The sequence below is a fragment of the Calonectris borealis genome, chromosome 4, assembly GCF_964195595.1.
Source record: "Calonectris borealis chromosome 4, bCalBor7.hap1.2, whole genome shotgun sequence".
NCBI classification, from domain to species: Eukaryota; Metazoa; Chordata; class Aves; order Procellariiformes; family Procellariidae; genus Calonectris; species Calonectris borealis.
In genome coordinates, this window is record NC_134315.1 from 27,479,849 (window position 1) to 27,495,418 (window position 15,570).

General features: G+C 40.8%; 1 protein-coding gene across 1 annotated transcript in view; it reads left to right on the forward strand.

Moving 5' to 3' along the window:
- The window catches only part of LIMCH1 (LIM and calponin homology domains 1), a 186,315-nt gene that overhangs the window by 80,739 nt on the left and 90,006 nt on the right, over positions 1-15,570 (forward strand). The window contains exon 3 of the mRNA XM_075148972.1: positions 1,066-1,135. Coding sequence (XP_075005073.1) covers positions 1,066-1,135 — 70 coding nt within the window. The remainder of the gene's footprint in view (positions 1-1,065; positions 1,136-15,570) is intronic.

Here is a 15,570-nt window from a genome sequence, read left to right on the forward strand (position 1 = left end):
CCAGACTTCTCAAATCTTATATATTAATATTTTTACCACCACAGCAGGCTGCTAGAAGAGTCAGTTCTTGAATGGAGACAGTGTCAGCACAAAGTGAGATTCCTCTCTTCCATAGTGGGTATTCTAATTTTAGAGAGTTTTACATTATCATAGATGTCTTTGTTTCTCTTCAAAGATCTTGAATTTGAAGTGAGTGTCTTGACCTGATGATTTTCTTCCCAATGGATGGGACTGGTTGAATTTTATTCCTTTGGATAAAAGGCATAAGGGTTTTTTCTTGGGGCAAGGGTGGTAAAGAAACAGTGTTTGTTGCAACAGGATTTTATAATTAAAATTCCCCACTTTTAGAGGCTTGGTCGTTTTTTGGAATATTCTAACAATGAGCCATGTCAGCACTTCTCATAGCGTGTTCATGGGTGGTGGGGAACTTTGGGGGGTTGCTAATCTTTGGACACTGAACAGTGTTCAACTGTGGTATCACTGGCCTAATAATGTTTTCATGAGATGGGTTTTTTTGGACTTCCTTTTTATTTGTCTTCTCACATTTACGTTTTATGGGGACCTCTGTTCTCCACAACATATGCAAGGATGGCATTTAATTTCAAGTATGGATGCAGAAAAATAGACGGGCCACCCATAAAGCATATGTCCTTTCTCACTTTCCTGTAGTGCAGAAACTGCTGGACTGTTCTTCCCAAGCTGTGGCGATACCCAGATGCCTTCTGGGTTTCTGCTCTCAGGCCCTTCTAGGCATGACTTGCCTCTAGGCAATGGAGGCAGACTAACATAACAAAATTCACCCACAGCCTGTGAAGACTGATGTAATCTAGATACATTTAGGGTATAAAAGAAATATTATTGTGATACTGTGCTGTGGATATTTTTCCTCGTAGTTTTTCTTCATTTAAATGACGGGTCTTTGGGTACACACACATGTTTTCAGGAGGGGAGAAAGGGGAAAATCTTCCTTTCCAGCCGTACTGAAATCCTTATGTGCTGGGGACAAGTGTTTGAAAATTTGGATTTTGTGCCTTATCACTCATAAATACTCCTTTCTTGTAACAGGTTGCTGAATGCAATAAAGCCGGGATTGGTAAAAAAGATCAATAGACTACCGACCCCCATTGCAGGTTTGGTGAGTATGTCAAATGGAGAAAAAAATCTTTCAGTGCTGCTTTTTGCACCTTGATTTTATGACTGTGTGATTTAGATAGCAATTATTTTTGTAATTTGAACTCTTCTAACCTACTAAACTCAGAGAGTCCCTCTGAAATCTGAACTCTCGGTGTAGTCACCTTAAGACCTTCCAGTCTTTTTTTTTGGAAGTGGGCAGTATTCAAGAGGCAGAGTATATTTTTAGAGGAAGAATATCTTCTTGTTTATATGTCATCTTCCAGTTGTGGTGCTAGCTTTAGAAAGACTGGAATGTATGCGTTAGAAGCCGCCACCACAAAAAGATAGCTTTTTGGAAAGAAAAATGTACTTGTATATTTTGTCTCATTTTCTCTTTCCCCAAAATACCACAGTCTGCAGATTAACATTCATTGCGGGACTATCTAGGGAACTGTTTCATGTTGACTTTAAAGGCAGAGTAAAAGTTGGCCATAATCTGTTATAAGCGAGGAAGACCACAGAGGACATGCTGACAGCCCGTGGGCTCTCAGGAGCACTGGGTGCTCAGGAGATCACTTCAAGGGGTGGCAGAGACTTGTGCCTGCTGTTGGGGAAGAAGGTGGGTGTTGGGTCTAACTGGATTAGCCACATAGAAATATGGCTGTATTGATTTTACTTTGAGGTGTGGCTGGGAATAAAAGAGCCCCTGAGCATGTGGAAGGTGGCCATCCTCGATTTAGACTAATGATATACTTATATACGTGGTTCCTTTCTGTTCTGGCACTACTCACATTGTAGTTTAGTTGTGCAAAATTCAGAACGTATTACTTGTTGATAGCTGAGATTAACGTTCCTTTATATAAACTGCATTTAAAAGTTTCAGTGTATTAGAAACCACGTTACATTCATTTTTAATTTGATTCTATAATGTAATTACATAGCCTTTGAGGCTGGATCCTTCAACCTGTAGATTGACAGACATATTTCTGCATGAATACTGCCTAGTTTTAGGATTTAATTTGTGATCCCCACCACCCTTTCTCTAAAGTTTCCTTGTGTGCCTTTCTTTTGCCTCTAAAACCCATCTAGTTTTATTCCTATGCAGTCCTACTTGAAAGGAATATTTGATATAAGCAGCTGCAAAAGATACCAGTAGTGCAGTTTTCTTTTCCTTGGCTCCCTTTCAGGAAAGGCTCAATTTTTGTTATGACTGTTTTAAGAGGATGATATTGAATTACATTGGTTTTTTTCTTATTTGTATGTAAAATCCCAAAGGTAAGGTGGTTGTAGTAGGAGGGACATAGAAAAAGTTGTTATATGTGTGTACTTTTCTCATTCCTTGAGATAAATCTCTCGTGCAAGATGTGTTATCTTCAAAGCATTACCAAAAAAGCGGTTTTCAGGTTATTAATGATACAGCAGATCTTTTTTGTGTTGGAAGGTAACTTTTTTACCTCTCTACCTGTGTCCTTACCTTTAGTAATTGCTTTTCTAAGTATTTTTCCTAATAAATAATTAGGCTATTAAAAAAGTTCACTGGTACTTCTGGCTTCTTGAACATTACCAATGGGTGTTTTTATCTACTGTTCTGTGATTAAATTGCTCCAAAGAAAGCCATCCAAATGTTGCCTTGCTTTCGAAGGTGTCTAGTTCCATACCTGCTGACTTTTGTTGCCATTTTTAGTTACAGTAGTGAGTAAGTGGCTGTTTTAAGGATTGCATGTGAATTTAAATGATTGAGTGTTCTAGTCTGTTATGCGTATTTATGGTGTATTATTTTAAAGTACAGACATCAGGAGTATGTTTGAGCGCAGGGTATGTCTTTTTCTTTTCTCTTACCTGCACCATGTCCGTGTGTCTGAAAAAAAATTAAAATATTGACGCTATGGTCCAGAAGCAGTTATACCTCCTAGTTAGTTGACCACATATGAGGGACATTCCTTTATTTATTGCCAATTTTTCTTTATTTTCTTAGCCTTGGTTGACTTGACATAGTATATAGTTACTTCTTTCCAGTTATTTCACCCCAGTGAGTGTGATTTCCTCCAGTACACGTAGAAATACTTTGAAAGCTTCAGTACCTTTTCTGCCTTGTGTGATATATATGCTTTTGAACGCCTAGATACTGCTTCTGCCTAAAAAGTGTAACTTAATCATTCTAACAGAATTAATTAATTAATTTCTTCCCGATAGCTGATAGAATAAGTACTTAGTTCACTAGTAGAGACAATAGGTAGGTTTTCTTTTTTACAGAGTTGGAGCTAAAACTTAGGAGTAATTGTGAAGTACTCAAAGTGCCTTTTGTTTCATTTTTAACCTCCAGAGACACAAACAGTCATATATTATGTAGCTCTACAAAATGTCTACTTGAGTCTAATTCTCCAGATGATACTCTATTCTCCTTTGTTATTGTAAGGACAAATGAAGAAGTATGCTTTATTGAAGGAAAGTAACAGTAAACTGAAGCCTGTATCGGAGATATGCTGAGATGTTCATCTGGGAGTATTATGAGGTGTAAAAATTTTGCCTATATTTCGTGTTTGAGTGATTTCCCATAACACTGCTGTGAAGTATTATGTATAACTGGTCTAGTGGCGACAGATTGAATTCTTCAAACTTTTCCTATGTTTAAAGCTATATGAATCTGCAGTTACTCTGAAATTCTTACCAGTGACTTGCTCATGTGGTTTAAGAGGGAATGCCTTATTTGCTGATCTTTTGTATACCAGAACACCAATCGTGTAAGCAAAATTTATTGGTTATAATGTTATAGTGTTAAAGTAAGGACTCGAGGATCTGCACACCACCGTACTAAGCACAGGCCATACAAATACACAAAGATGATCTTTGTCTCATTGCAAGTCTAAGTCAGGATGTGGATTGTATGCAGCATTACATATAGAATTACATATGTTCAGCTTGGCAGGCTTGTTTGTAATTTGCTTTGATCTCCAGAAGTGTTGACTGCTTCTGTTATTGCAGCAGAAATGATACATTGCTTTAATGAAATGAAATGTAGGACCAACAGTTTGGTATTCAGACTTACAGTGAGTATTAAATTTGATGAAATGCTTTCTCATTCCTGTTCAGTATTCATTAATCCAGAAAGCTAACGCTCCCATGAAAGCAAATTCACAAAACATCCAAAGAACGTATTAAACCTAGGTAGGAATAACAGGCTTTGCTGAAAGAGCCATGTTGCCAGAAGAAATCTTCTCATGTGAGAAATTGATACTGAACATCTTCGTTTTAAGACTGACAGCTTTCCAGAAGCATCATTTCATTTATTTAGTTGTGCAAGGCTGGGAAAGTATTTTGGCTGAGTTATTAATTAAAAGACCACCTGAAGCTGCAGAAGTCTTACAAAGATGGATTATTAGAGTATAATTAATATAGTTAATGTATAAGTGATTTTTACAAAACCAGCGATTTTTTTCAGTGAGTTGCTGTTTATTTCTTTCATTTTGTATGACGGTCATAGTGGGCACAACTAATTTTTAAGGTTTCTACTAATTGCAATTTTGTACAACTATGCCTTATTAAATATTTAATTCTGTAGAAATAAAAAAATTCCAGCATCATCATAGATAAGCTTTGCTTTATAATGCTAACCACTGTATGTTGACTATCTTTTTCCCTTAAAAAAAATTCTAGTTTTTGCTTCCTGTCCCTGAATAATGTCACTCTGTGCAAAAAGAAAAGGTTTCTGCCTTATCTTTTGTTTGACAGGGTTTAGGAGAGTTTATAGCATTACTTCAGTTCCTTGAACAATCCCCACAGGAGCTCAGACACTTACTTCAGAGGCTGTGTGAAAGAATCTCACATATAATAGTAGGAAGTCGTCAAGACAAAGTTGGAGGGCTGAACTTTAGCTTGGATCTTGGCTCATGTTTCAGCACTACTGAATAAAAATCTGTTTACTGTGGCATCCAGTTTTCAGTTTGTGTACGGTCCTCATCTTTATGACATTTGTGTAATTTAGCAGTGGAAAAAATAGCTCTGCAAAACTCACCTGATATTGCATGGTTATTGCACCAAGACGAACAGAACTGTAACACACTGTTTAGAAAAGCTTGCTCCTTTGAAAACAAGGTAATTTTTTTTCTGTCATTATTTTCCTAGGAAGTTTCTCTTGGCAAAGTGTTCTCTGGGAACTTGCTATGAACTTTATTAAGAATAGCTACCTGTCTGCTGGTGCTGGCTCTTACACTGTACTGTTGCATAAATTCCAGTATTTTTTTTTATGTCATATGACGTCCCAAAGAAATTTCAGCATTGTATTAGCTTTCAGGAGTTTGTGCTTCTAATTAAGTTCAGCAAATGAGATCTTTTTTCTTCATGCAGATGTGAACCTGAAAACAAAATAACAAGACCCAAATATAGTGTAGTATGTTTCACAAAATTAAAAATAATTAGAGAAGGTAGAGAAATATACGGAACTTTACCTGATGTGCATTATTTTTATCACTCTTTCCACACGTACTTCACTGTTGCTATATGTTGGGATTTTTTTCTTAAAAAATTATCTTCTCATTCTTCCTTTTAATTTCTCACTATCCCTTTAATTCTTTGTAGTTTCTGGAAAGAGCCTGTTCCTATTGTAATATCTAGATTCATAATACATGATAATTTCTGTTTCCTTATTTCGTACTACTTCTTGCTGCTGGACAAATTCATTTGCCAGCAAAATTGTACCCACAAAAAGGTCTTGCTGTGTAAGCTGTAGTACATATGAAGTAAACAGAAGCAAAATTTCCTAACTGTCTAAAGCCGGTAAGTTCTTGGCACTCACATCCCAAAAGCATTTTTGTGAATGTTGACGGAAAGCAAAGTGTCAACATCATAGCAAAATGCTGTGCAAACCATTCTGCCATGGTTTCTGTGGATCCTCCTTGCTAAATGGTAATTGGCTTCTCTACACCTCCTGTGCCTGCCTTCAGTTCTGAATGTTTGACTAAAACAATGCTTAGGGTCTGGCCAGTGGTTTGGAGCAGCACTGTGTGCTTTGGCTCATCACGTACTATAATATATATTGAATCCTATCACTAAAACAATAGTATCCTTGAAAAAAAAAATTATTTGCATCGTTGTGTCCTTGTACGCTTGTGTTGTTTGCGTTTTTTTACCCCCCAAGCTTTCTAGACTCTACCTTAGACTTAATTTTTCATTTAGATTTTCCTGCCTATTTGTTTTGGTGTCATCTGAGCCGGACAGAGCTACCTTGTAAAATTCCTGTTTAATTAATTTAGCCATATGCTGTACTCACAAACACTTCTAAGTTTCATGAAGAATACAAAAGTAAACTAACAGGTGTTTCTTAAGGGAGCTGTTTGTAAACAGAGTCTGTGTGGAACAGTCTACAGTGATGCTGTAGTTAATTCATCGCAGAAGAGGAAAACAGCCATCAATTCAAATTTGGCAGGAAGCATAGAGGAAGCAGCATTGATGAGGGGAAAAATGAGATGCAAACCAATAAAAACTAGAACGTTACTTTGAAATTCAGCTGGTTTTTTTAGATTGGATTGAAGGTTTTATTGCTCCCAATTAACCATGCAAATGCTGTCCAGAAAGGGTTGCTCTTCTCGCGTTTAGAGAAAAACTAGTGAGTCAAATGCAAACACAATGCTGGCATCTCATTTAGTATTTTATTGGTTGAAATGGATGTGCTTGCTACGGTGTTGGGTTTGGCTCCAAAACTCTCATACTTTTGATGCTGGAAACTAATCATTGACCTGACAGTAGTGTATGTGCTGGAGATGTATTCCACTGCTGCACTTGGGTTCAGCCTGTGTGGTCCAGGCTTCCAAGTTTGAACCTTAACCTGATGTATAGCTGTAAGAGAGGCTGAAATAATAGGAAATGAATAAAATACATGAACCATCAAAAAAACCCAAGGGAGGTAAATGACCCCACCTTGTTTATTTGCTTTTGATGGTCTGAGCTGTGTTTAGCTATAAAGCACTCCCTTCAGAGAAGTGTGAGTTCAGCCAGCTCCTAGTAGTCTTCATGTTCATCATCCCACTCTGGCTCATGAGCTGTCCTTAACATCCATAAGCAGTCCCTTCTGTACTCAGCGACCAGATGGAGTGTTGCATTTATGATGGCTGGAGGCAAAACTTGAAGTGAGTGACACCTTGTTTGCTTCTGAATTGGCCGTTATTGATCCCTCGCAGGTTTCTGTGTGCTTCCTGCACCACTGGCCCCAGCCAGCGCTCAGCCGGGGCTTCTGCAGACCAACCTCATTGCTGGCCTTAAAGTCCCTTCTTCTTCTGGATGCTTCCTTGGCTGCACTCAATAAGCTAAGCTGTTTGTTGGCTGGGACCACTGCTCGTCATGCTAAGGATACCGTGCCTTTCTGCCAGTGTCCAGGAATTTGTCCCTTGTTACAAGATGAAATCTCTCATTTAGCACCCAAAGCACCCTGAACATTTTCCTTGTTGGGTCAGGATGGCACCAGCCAGGATGGGTAAAGGTTTGTAGGACACATGTGAAGGACAGCTGTGACCACAGCTGCTGTGGACAGATGCAAACTTTGTCATGTTGTTGAGGCCCATTCCCAAACTAGATTGGTTAGGATTCAAAGGTGCAGCAGTTTCACAGTCAGCTTAAGCTGTGCCCTGAGCGTGCTGAGCTCTGCCACTGAGAATGTCATGACTTGGTTTGGCCAAATGCTAATACTATGTGTAAGCTCTTTGTGGCAAGGATCATCTGCTAGTCTGTTTTTGTCTAACACCTCACCTCATGAGTCCTGCTCCATGGCCAGGACTCCTAGACAGTATGTTAATACAAATAATAAATAACACTTACAAAAATATCACAGGCATTCCTGTGTCATTCACAGTCTGTTTTTAGGCTGCTCTCCTAACTTGAGTCTTCAACCATGGCTTTAATCAATAGGTTTATAATTAGCTTTATTCACATTGAATAATTTAAAATGTTAATATGCAAATTCAGAAGTAAGGAGAACCTTTTCTGTGATAAAACCAAGAGGGGATGGTCACTGCAGAGGATCTCCTTCTTGAATTTTTTTGGATTTGTTTTACACAGAGATCATTTTATTGCCCAGCCTTGAGAAGGGAAAGCCAATTACCATGCTTTAGAAAGTGGTTGACTAAAAGCAGAGAGTCTACCTATTTTGGGGCTGTCAGGTGACTTCGCAAAGATGTTATTTATAAAACTATATAGATCAAGGCTTAGTGTAATGATTTTTTACCTTTTTTTTTTTTTTGGACATAGGAGGTTTAATAAAGTGAAGGATTCCAGGGATAACATTTGAAAATGGCAAAAAGGAAAACATTGCTGCTGCTGAAGCCCTAATGCTAGGCAGCTGAAATGTGAACTTGCCCTTATCACGGCATTAACCTTTACTATAAATGACAGAGTCTTTCCTCGGGTTGGGGAGGGCAGCTGGCTTCCAGGAGGAGCTCATTTTGTACCTGTGGAAAATGCAGGTTGCCCACTGGATTAATTTTTAGATTTGTTTTTAGATCCTAAAGTGTCCTTTCACAAGTTCAGCCATGACTTGCATTATGTTGGTTTACTGACTCTGGTTGAGTGAGTATTTCAGAAATGGCAAACTTTCGAAGAACAATCCCTAAGTATCTGTAAGTATTAGAAAAAATGGTAGTTTAACAAACAAAATGCCATTCACTATGTAACTTAGGGCTGCACTAAATGAAGGGAAGAATCCAGTGCCTTCCTCAGGCTGTTGTCTTAGAAACGAAAGGTCTCCTGAGCAGAATGACTTAAACTCTTCAGGACAAAGCCCACTGTTGAAGCTTACGACTTCTCTTAATAGTTGGGCAAATGCCCCGTGCTCTGGAGGCATGTACCATCTTCAGGAGTTTTCAGTGGAGGAGTTGGATGCCCTGAGTCTGCGAATGTGTCGCCCATGTCCTGTGACACATACAGCACTGTTAGAGATATATCCAGGCACCTGCAATCTTTGGGTGACTTCTGTTGGAAAATCGATTAGTCTGCCAAGCAGGATATAAAAAGAAGCACTGAGCTGGTGTGCTGCATGTGTGTAGGCCAGCACACATAAAATAAGCAGAGCTGCAACTATGCATGTCTTGAGGCTAAAAGAAGTATCAGCTTTTGTCCTTAACAAGAAAAACTAGACCTGAGGCTATGGTTGCTTTCAGCTGTTCTAAAGTTGACTCTTCTACACCCTCTGCTATGCCAGGACTGGCACTCGTATGGCTATTAGCTGGAGCAGGCAACTGATCCGGCTGAAAAATACCCTTTTCCTTCACCTTATAGCATGCAACTGCGTGGGCAGAAGGGAAGGAACAGGCTTGCTGTGTTGGAGGACGGAGGTGTCATTTGATCAGCTTTAAGTAGTTGCAAAGCTGCAGCTAGGGAGTTTGAACTTAGATGCAATCCTTAAGTTATTGGCCAAAATCAAAGGACACAGGGACCTGGGAAAGTCTCACCCCAAAATCCCCATTTTAAAGGTTGTCTGTGTTTAAAACTATACTTAGTAGCACTCTCACTCCCTAATTCTGGAAAGCCTCTCACAAGTTGGAGTCTGTAGGTCTGCACTATAAATACCATCTCTGATCCTCAACTGTCTTCAGTGACATGTAGCCTCTGCTGTAGGGAACAGCTAGATGCCAGTATTTATTTGAGAGAGTGAGAGCTAAATTCAGTGTAAGTGGGGTTGTCTGGAGTAAGAATATTTGCTGTATTTGCTGCTACCCTGTGTTCTCACAGCATCCGAGAGGTGAGTGCTGCTGCCTCGTGATATGGTCCGGAGAATATTGATAACCGGGTAACAGTAGCACTGGAGATGTGAAAGGAGAGGGTACCTTCCAAAGAGCTCTTAACCTGACCAGTCCCCGGGAGGCGAGCGGGAACAAAAGTTTCCACAGTGCGGTCAGACCAACAGATCTGCCACCTCAAAATGAGCCAGGGGGGCTCAAGCTTCCTATTACCTTCTCCTCCTGTGAAAAGGGGGCAAGAGTGAGTTGGCAACGGTCTGTTGTGACCCCGGCCCTTAGGCTGAAGGTGGTGGCAGAAGAATGCTGTCTCTAATCCCCTTCTTGGCTGCGAATCAACTCAGTGAAGTCTGTTGCAGTTTATGTCTGCTAGCAACTGTTCGTACTGTTTCTATGCTGAAAACCTTTCCGGGCACTGTAAGTGGATTTCTGTCAGATGATGTGCATGTCGCTAGCAGGAGCCTACGTGCTGAATGCAGATGATGGAACGTATCTCACTCCAAAGATCACATTGCAGTTGTTTCCCTGGCTTAAAGCAAACAAGCAAAAAGGCAAACTAGTGGAAAACTAGTGCCTTAAAGATCTGTGTGCAGTGACTTCTTTGGTTTAAGAGCCCAATGAAATTCTGCAGTCTGGTGCTGTGGTCAAGAGTTCATAGAGGCTGAAATATCTGACACTGAAGTCTCCTCGCCTTCTGCATTCCTCAGTGCTCCTGGATTAAAGCCACTCGCTTCCTGCTTGGCACGGTACTTTCCAATTGTAATGCGCTTCCTCTTAAATGTCCAGAGGTCTAATGATACTATTGTAAACCTGTTAAAATTAATGCTGCAGAGGAAGCAGCTTAGTTAATTGCTTGTGCAAAAATACGGTGGTAGGCTGAACTATCTGACTGAGGAACATCAAAGCCATTAACTATTAACCTTTTAAAAGCTGAATAGCCTTGTGATACTACGTGGAAATCTGTCCCACAGCTTAGTAGGAGAATTACACATTCATTTCTGGACAAGCAATATAACTAATGGTCTAGAAAATTAACATTGCAGTACAGAAGCAATCCTCAGCTATTTGAAGTGGTGTCCTTCTGTTAAAGTCCTTTCTATTGCCACTTCTTTGTTTGCTTCTGCCTCCTCATCTTCATGCGGGAAGCACTGTTACTCAGATGGCGAATGTCTGTTTCTGTTTGGAGCAATAGTGTCCACTGATTTATTACTGTGAAACATGTGAAAGGGAGTTGTCTTTCAGACTTCTCAAGAGAGAGTATTGAACTTGCTAAATGTGTGCATGCATCCAAGTGTGTACTGAGTTCAGCTCAGCTTTTTTCAGTCCATTCTGTATGCTCCTTCATCACCTCGGCTTTTTCTTTGAATTGTACTAGTTCTCATGCACAATTTAGAATCAGGCTTGTGTTTCCCCATAAGACGGATGGTAAACATTATGCTTTTCCCCCCTTCCCCTTTCTTTTCCTTTTTAGTCGTAATGTTGGTGTTTCCTCTCCTTTTACTGCAACAGCTAGAGAGATGTTACTCGGTGTGTTGTTGCGAAGTTGTTTCGGTGTGTGGGGAGGCGCGTTGGACTGAGTTGCCAGATGCGAGTCTCAGCCTTGCACCTGTTGTGAGGCAACAAACTTCAGGCCTTAAGCTGATAGTCCGGGCTGCTGGTGCTCTGCTAGCTTCTTGCCTTTTATAACTGTTGGGTTGGTTGAGTGCTGTGTAGCTTGGCTGCACAGCCAACAAATCCCATGGGTGTTTCCAAGCATTCCTGGATGTTTCTAATACCTTCTCTTAACGCAAGCTGCCTTGTTGCTGTTGTCCTTTGAATACCATTTCTAGTTTGGTTGGAAGGAGGATTGCTGTTTTTTCCAAAACCAATCCTAACTTTACCACTCCTGCCTAGCAACAGCATTAGGGATTTTAGAGCGAATGCCCGGCGTTGGCTGAATGCATGAGTTGCCAGTAGGTCTTTGCATCCTCATCTTCGCATTCAAGCTCCAGTCAGGTCGTAGAGGTTCCTGTGAAGCTGCTTGGTGAGCGCCTTCAAGGGAGAAGCTGCAGGCCTGGTTGCCCAGTGACGGGCACGAGGAGATGGAATCCAGTAGCCACAACTGTAAAAGCTCAAGTGTCAGTGGGATGTATGCTTAACCATGCAGGCAGCAGCGAGTCTGTAGCTGACTTCGGGGGGGATCCAAGGTCATTTTGTCAACTAGGGAGGGCTGAACTGTGAAGCAGCTCTGTTTCCTCGGCCAGCAGTGCGTGGATCAGGAATGCTGGTCAGTGGTTTTTGGTTTTAACCTTGCTGTCCTTCCTACCTCCTATCTCCTCCTGCCCTGCAGCCCACAGCAGTGAGTAGCACCATGCTATAAATGCTCTCTGCCTCTTGAGCCTGGTTTTCAGTCCAAAGCTGACAGGCCTGCTAGATAAGAAGTGTGACGTTCATGTATTAATTTCTGGAGTTACAGGGATCAGCCATAAAGTATTAGCACGACTATACAGTATGTCCTCTGTTATTTAAAAGGGAGGACGGTGAATAGGTTCAGTTATTTGAGGTTTCAAGTAATCCAGGGCAATTTTCAGTGTAATTAATACATGTCAGGAATTTGACCCTTGTTGGGATAACAAGAAGTTCTGGATAACTGAGGTGATACTGTAAACAAGTCATGAAAATTGTGCCAGAAAACTGTCTGCACAGGTCAGTAGCATGAGCTAATAAAATCTCTCAACTTCTGATCTAGAAAAATAATTTTTACAGCTTTTACTTGACATATGCAGAAGTAGAAAAAAAACTTTCTTTTTGTACAATTCTCGGATGTTTTCTTTCATTAAGTGTCTCCTGTTACCCCTAAAGAGGTCAGACAGTAGTTGCTTCTTAAGCCATAACAACTGCTTGAAAAGCATAACTTGAAATGGCCTGAGTGCCACATGCATCAGACACAGACACACTGTTTTGCTGTGCTGTTTATTTTCAAGAAAATGCAAGCAAATTTAAAAAAAACCCAACTACTACTACTACTACAGGCTTGATACTATGTATTGGAAACAATGTATATTCTGACATTTCATAAAACAAATTATGAACAAATGCAAGCATTGCATCAATCAAAACTCGTTGCAAACTGGTAAATCAAATGGAATGGTCCCCAGAGAGTGCTGTCAGAGCTTTTATAAAAGCCTATAAAGAGGCAAAGAGAGGTAAGTAAATAAAGAAATAAATGTTGTGCACCAAAAGAACACATAAAATTCGTTACTAAAGTCAGTATGTAAAAAACAAATGTGACAAAGTTTGTCATAGGAGGCTGGGTTTTGTTTCGTTCTGGGTTTTTTTGAGAAACAGAGCCAGGGCTAGCTTGATCTTTCTTCTTAGTGTGCATGCCGGTATTTTATTTTTACAGTGCTGAATAGTGGCTGGTGGAATCTGATATGTCAGTGGACTAGAATTTTAGACAAGGAAAAAACAGAGACTTCTCCTCTCAGAGAAGTGTTGCAGTCAAACAAAAATTTGAGTAAGCAAGGTATTAGCAGAATTACATTAGAATGGGCAATACTTTATCTTCAGCAGTATCACACCAGTTGTTACTTGTTCTTTCATTCTGTCTAATGAAAAAGTAAAAGTAAATCCAATATTATGATTAGTTTGAAGGCAGTTTAGAAGCTTTATCTTCAGATATGCCTGGCCTCAATTTCTGAGTGTCTCGGATCTTTGAATGATACAGTCAGCAATAATCAAAATCTGTTTTCCTGCAAAGTAAGTATCAAGCTTACTGGTATGAGTCTCTGCCTTCAGAAGTTTATAATTAAGAAACAACAGATAGATGCGGTTAGAAAGGAAACAGAGAAACAAGTTATTTGTCAGCACAGTGTTATCAGCAAACCTGGGATCTAACTGCCGTTGGCTCTTCGTAGGCATAACTATAATGCAGAATTTTGGGGAGGATGATGGAGTAGTTCTAGTGAAATTTAGAGGAGGCTACTCATAAGCATGAGGCCTACGCGTGAGAAAATCCAAAATCCAAAATCTGCCTAGAGTCAGCACCCACAGTATTAGACTAAGTTGGCTAGTTCCCAGCGGTGTTTGAGACCTTAAATGCTCTTTAGTCCTTACCCTCTGGTTGATCAGAGATTAATCGCTGGCTTTTTAAAATACTATTACCCAATCTCTTGAGCCACCCAATCCTGATTAATATTTACTTTCTAAAAGATGATCTTAGAGAGCTGAAACTCCTTGGATTCCAGACATGTACATATTTTTTTTAAAGAACTGTGCATTCTTGGTGTTCTCGTAGTACTTGCATCAAAAATTCTTGCAGCTAGTTTATCTTCCTGAGGGTAGTTCACCTTGCTTATTCTATTTTTTTTGGCTGAAATTTGATGAGCGATATTAGAAATCCAACACTTAAGCCTGCGTGCAAACTATTATGTAAGCAAATTGCAGACCAAGAACTTCAAAGATTGTGGTCAGTATTCTCCATCACAGATTCCAGTATGATTTATTCTCTTTGTATAACAGTGTACAAATATTCTTGTCCGTTATAACTTTACAATACAAGTTGGAGAAATAAAAGTGCCAGACTGAGGTTAGGAAGCGGATGGGAAGTAAATAAGAGGAAAAACAGTCAACTGCTCTATTCAGGATAATGGAAGGTGGAGTTTGGGATATGCCAGAGAATGGAAAACCCTGGATAACCTCCGTGTTGTGGGTGTGGGCAACTCACTGAACAGCCAGCTTGGGTTCGGCAGCAGCGTCTATCACCCCAGCTCAGCACGGCCACAGGACGGCTCTTGCAGGAGAGCTGCTCAACGCCAGCGCCTTTCCTGTTCGGGGGCAAGTGGCCCAAAGGCATGAGATCAGCTTAGCAGTGCAGCATAGCACATTTAGAGATACCCAGGTAGCCAAAGAGCCCCAGAAGGTGGGCGCTGCTCATGTGCTAGCTGAGTCTCCAGGCTCTCTGCAGTCATACGCAGAGCATGGGGCACACTGAAGCCCCTGTGCAGCTCTGGGCGGGCTGGCGTGTACACACACAGGTGCAAAGAATATGTGTGCCCAGGGTCTGGTACCTCCTGGGTGGTTGGGCTCCCTGTGCTGCAGTTTGGGCAGTCTTCCCGCATCACCTAAGGTGGTTGGATAGCTCTGTAGCCCCTGTATTTGGATGGGGCTACATCTGTTGACCTTGTAAACCCCAGGTAGCTCTTAGTAGGGTCTCCAGATTTAAGAGCTGATTAGCTTCAGCACAGTGCTGAGCCTCAGCTGGGTCCACGCATTCAAGCAAGGCAGCACTGCATCTGATGAATATTCCCCAGTCGCTAGAAAGGGCAGTGTAGAGGTGCCTGCCAAAGCCAATAAGTCCCTCTGGTCTTGAGCTGATGTTGGGTAGCCATGTGTAACATTTGCGCTCTCCAGAAACCTGCGTCTGCGGGAGTGGTTTGGAGACATGTGAGCTGGCTGGGGACTGGGGCTCTGCAGTGCTTTAAATCAGCTAAATTGCTGGCGGCTTCTTGTTGGCTCTGGAGCTAGTACAGCTGCTTTCATGGCCCGTGAAGCCTGGCTTAATAATCTTGCTGGACTCTACTGGTTCTAGATACACCTCTCTGATCAACCAACTGAACTCTGAGTCTTTCTGTTGAGGAAAAAATCATATTTGCTTTAAATTTACCCTCTTGCTTTCTATACTCTCGTCAGCTAAGTTTTACCTCAATCTATATGATGTGGCTTTAAATTGCAAAAGTTTTCAGAAGTAGCAGGTGAG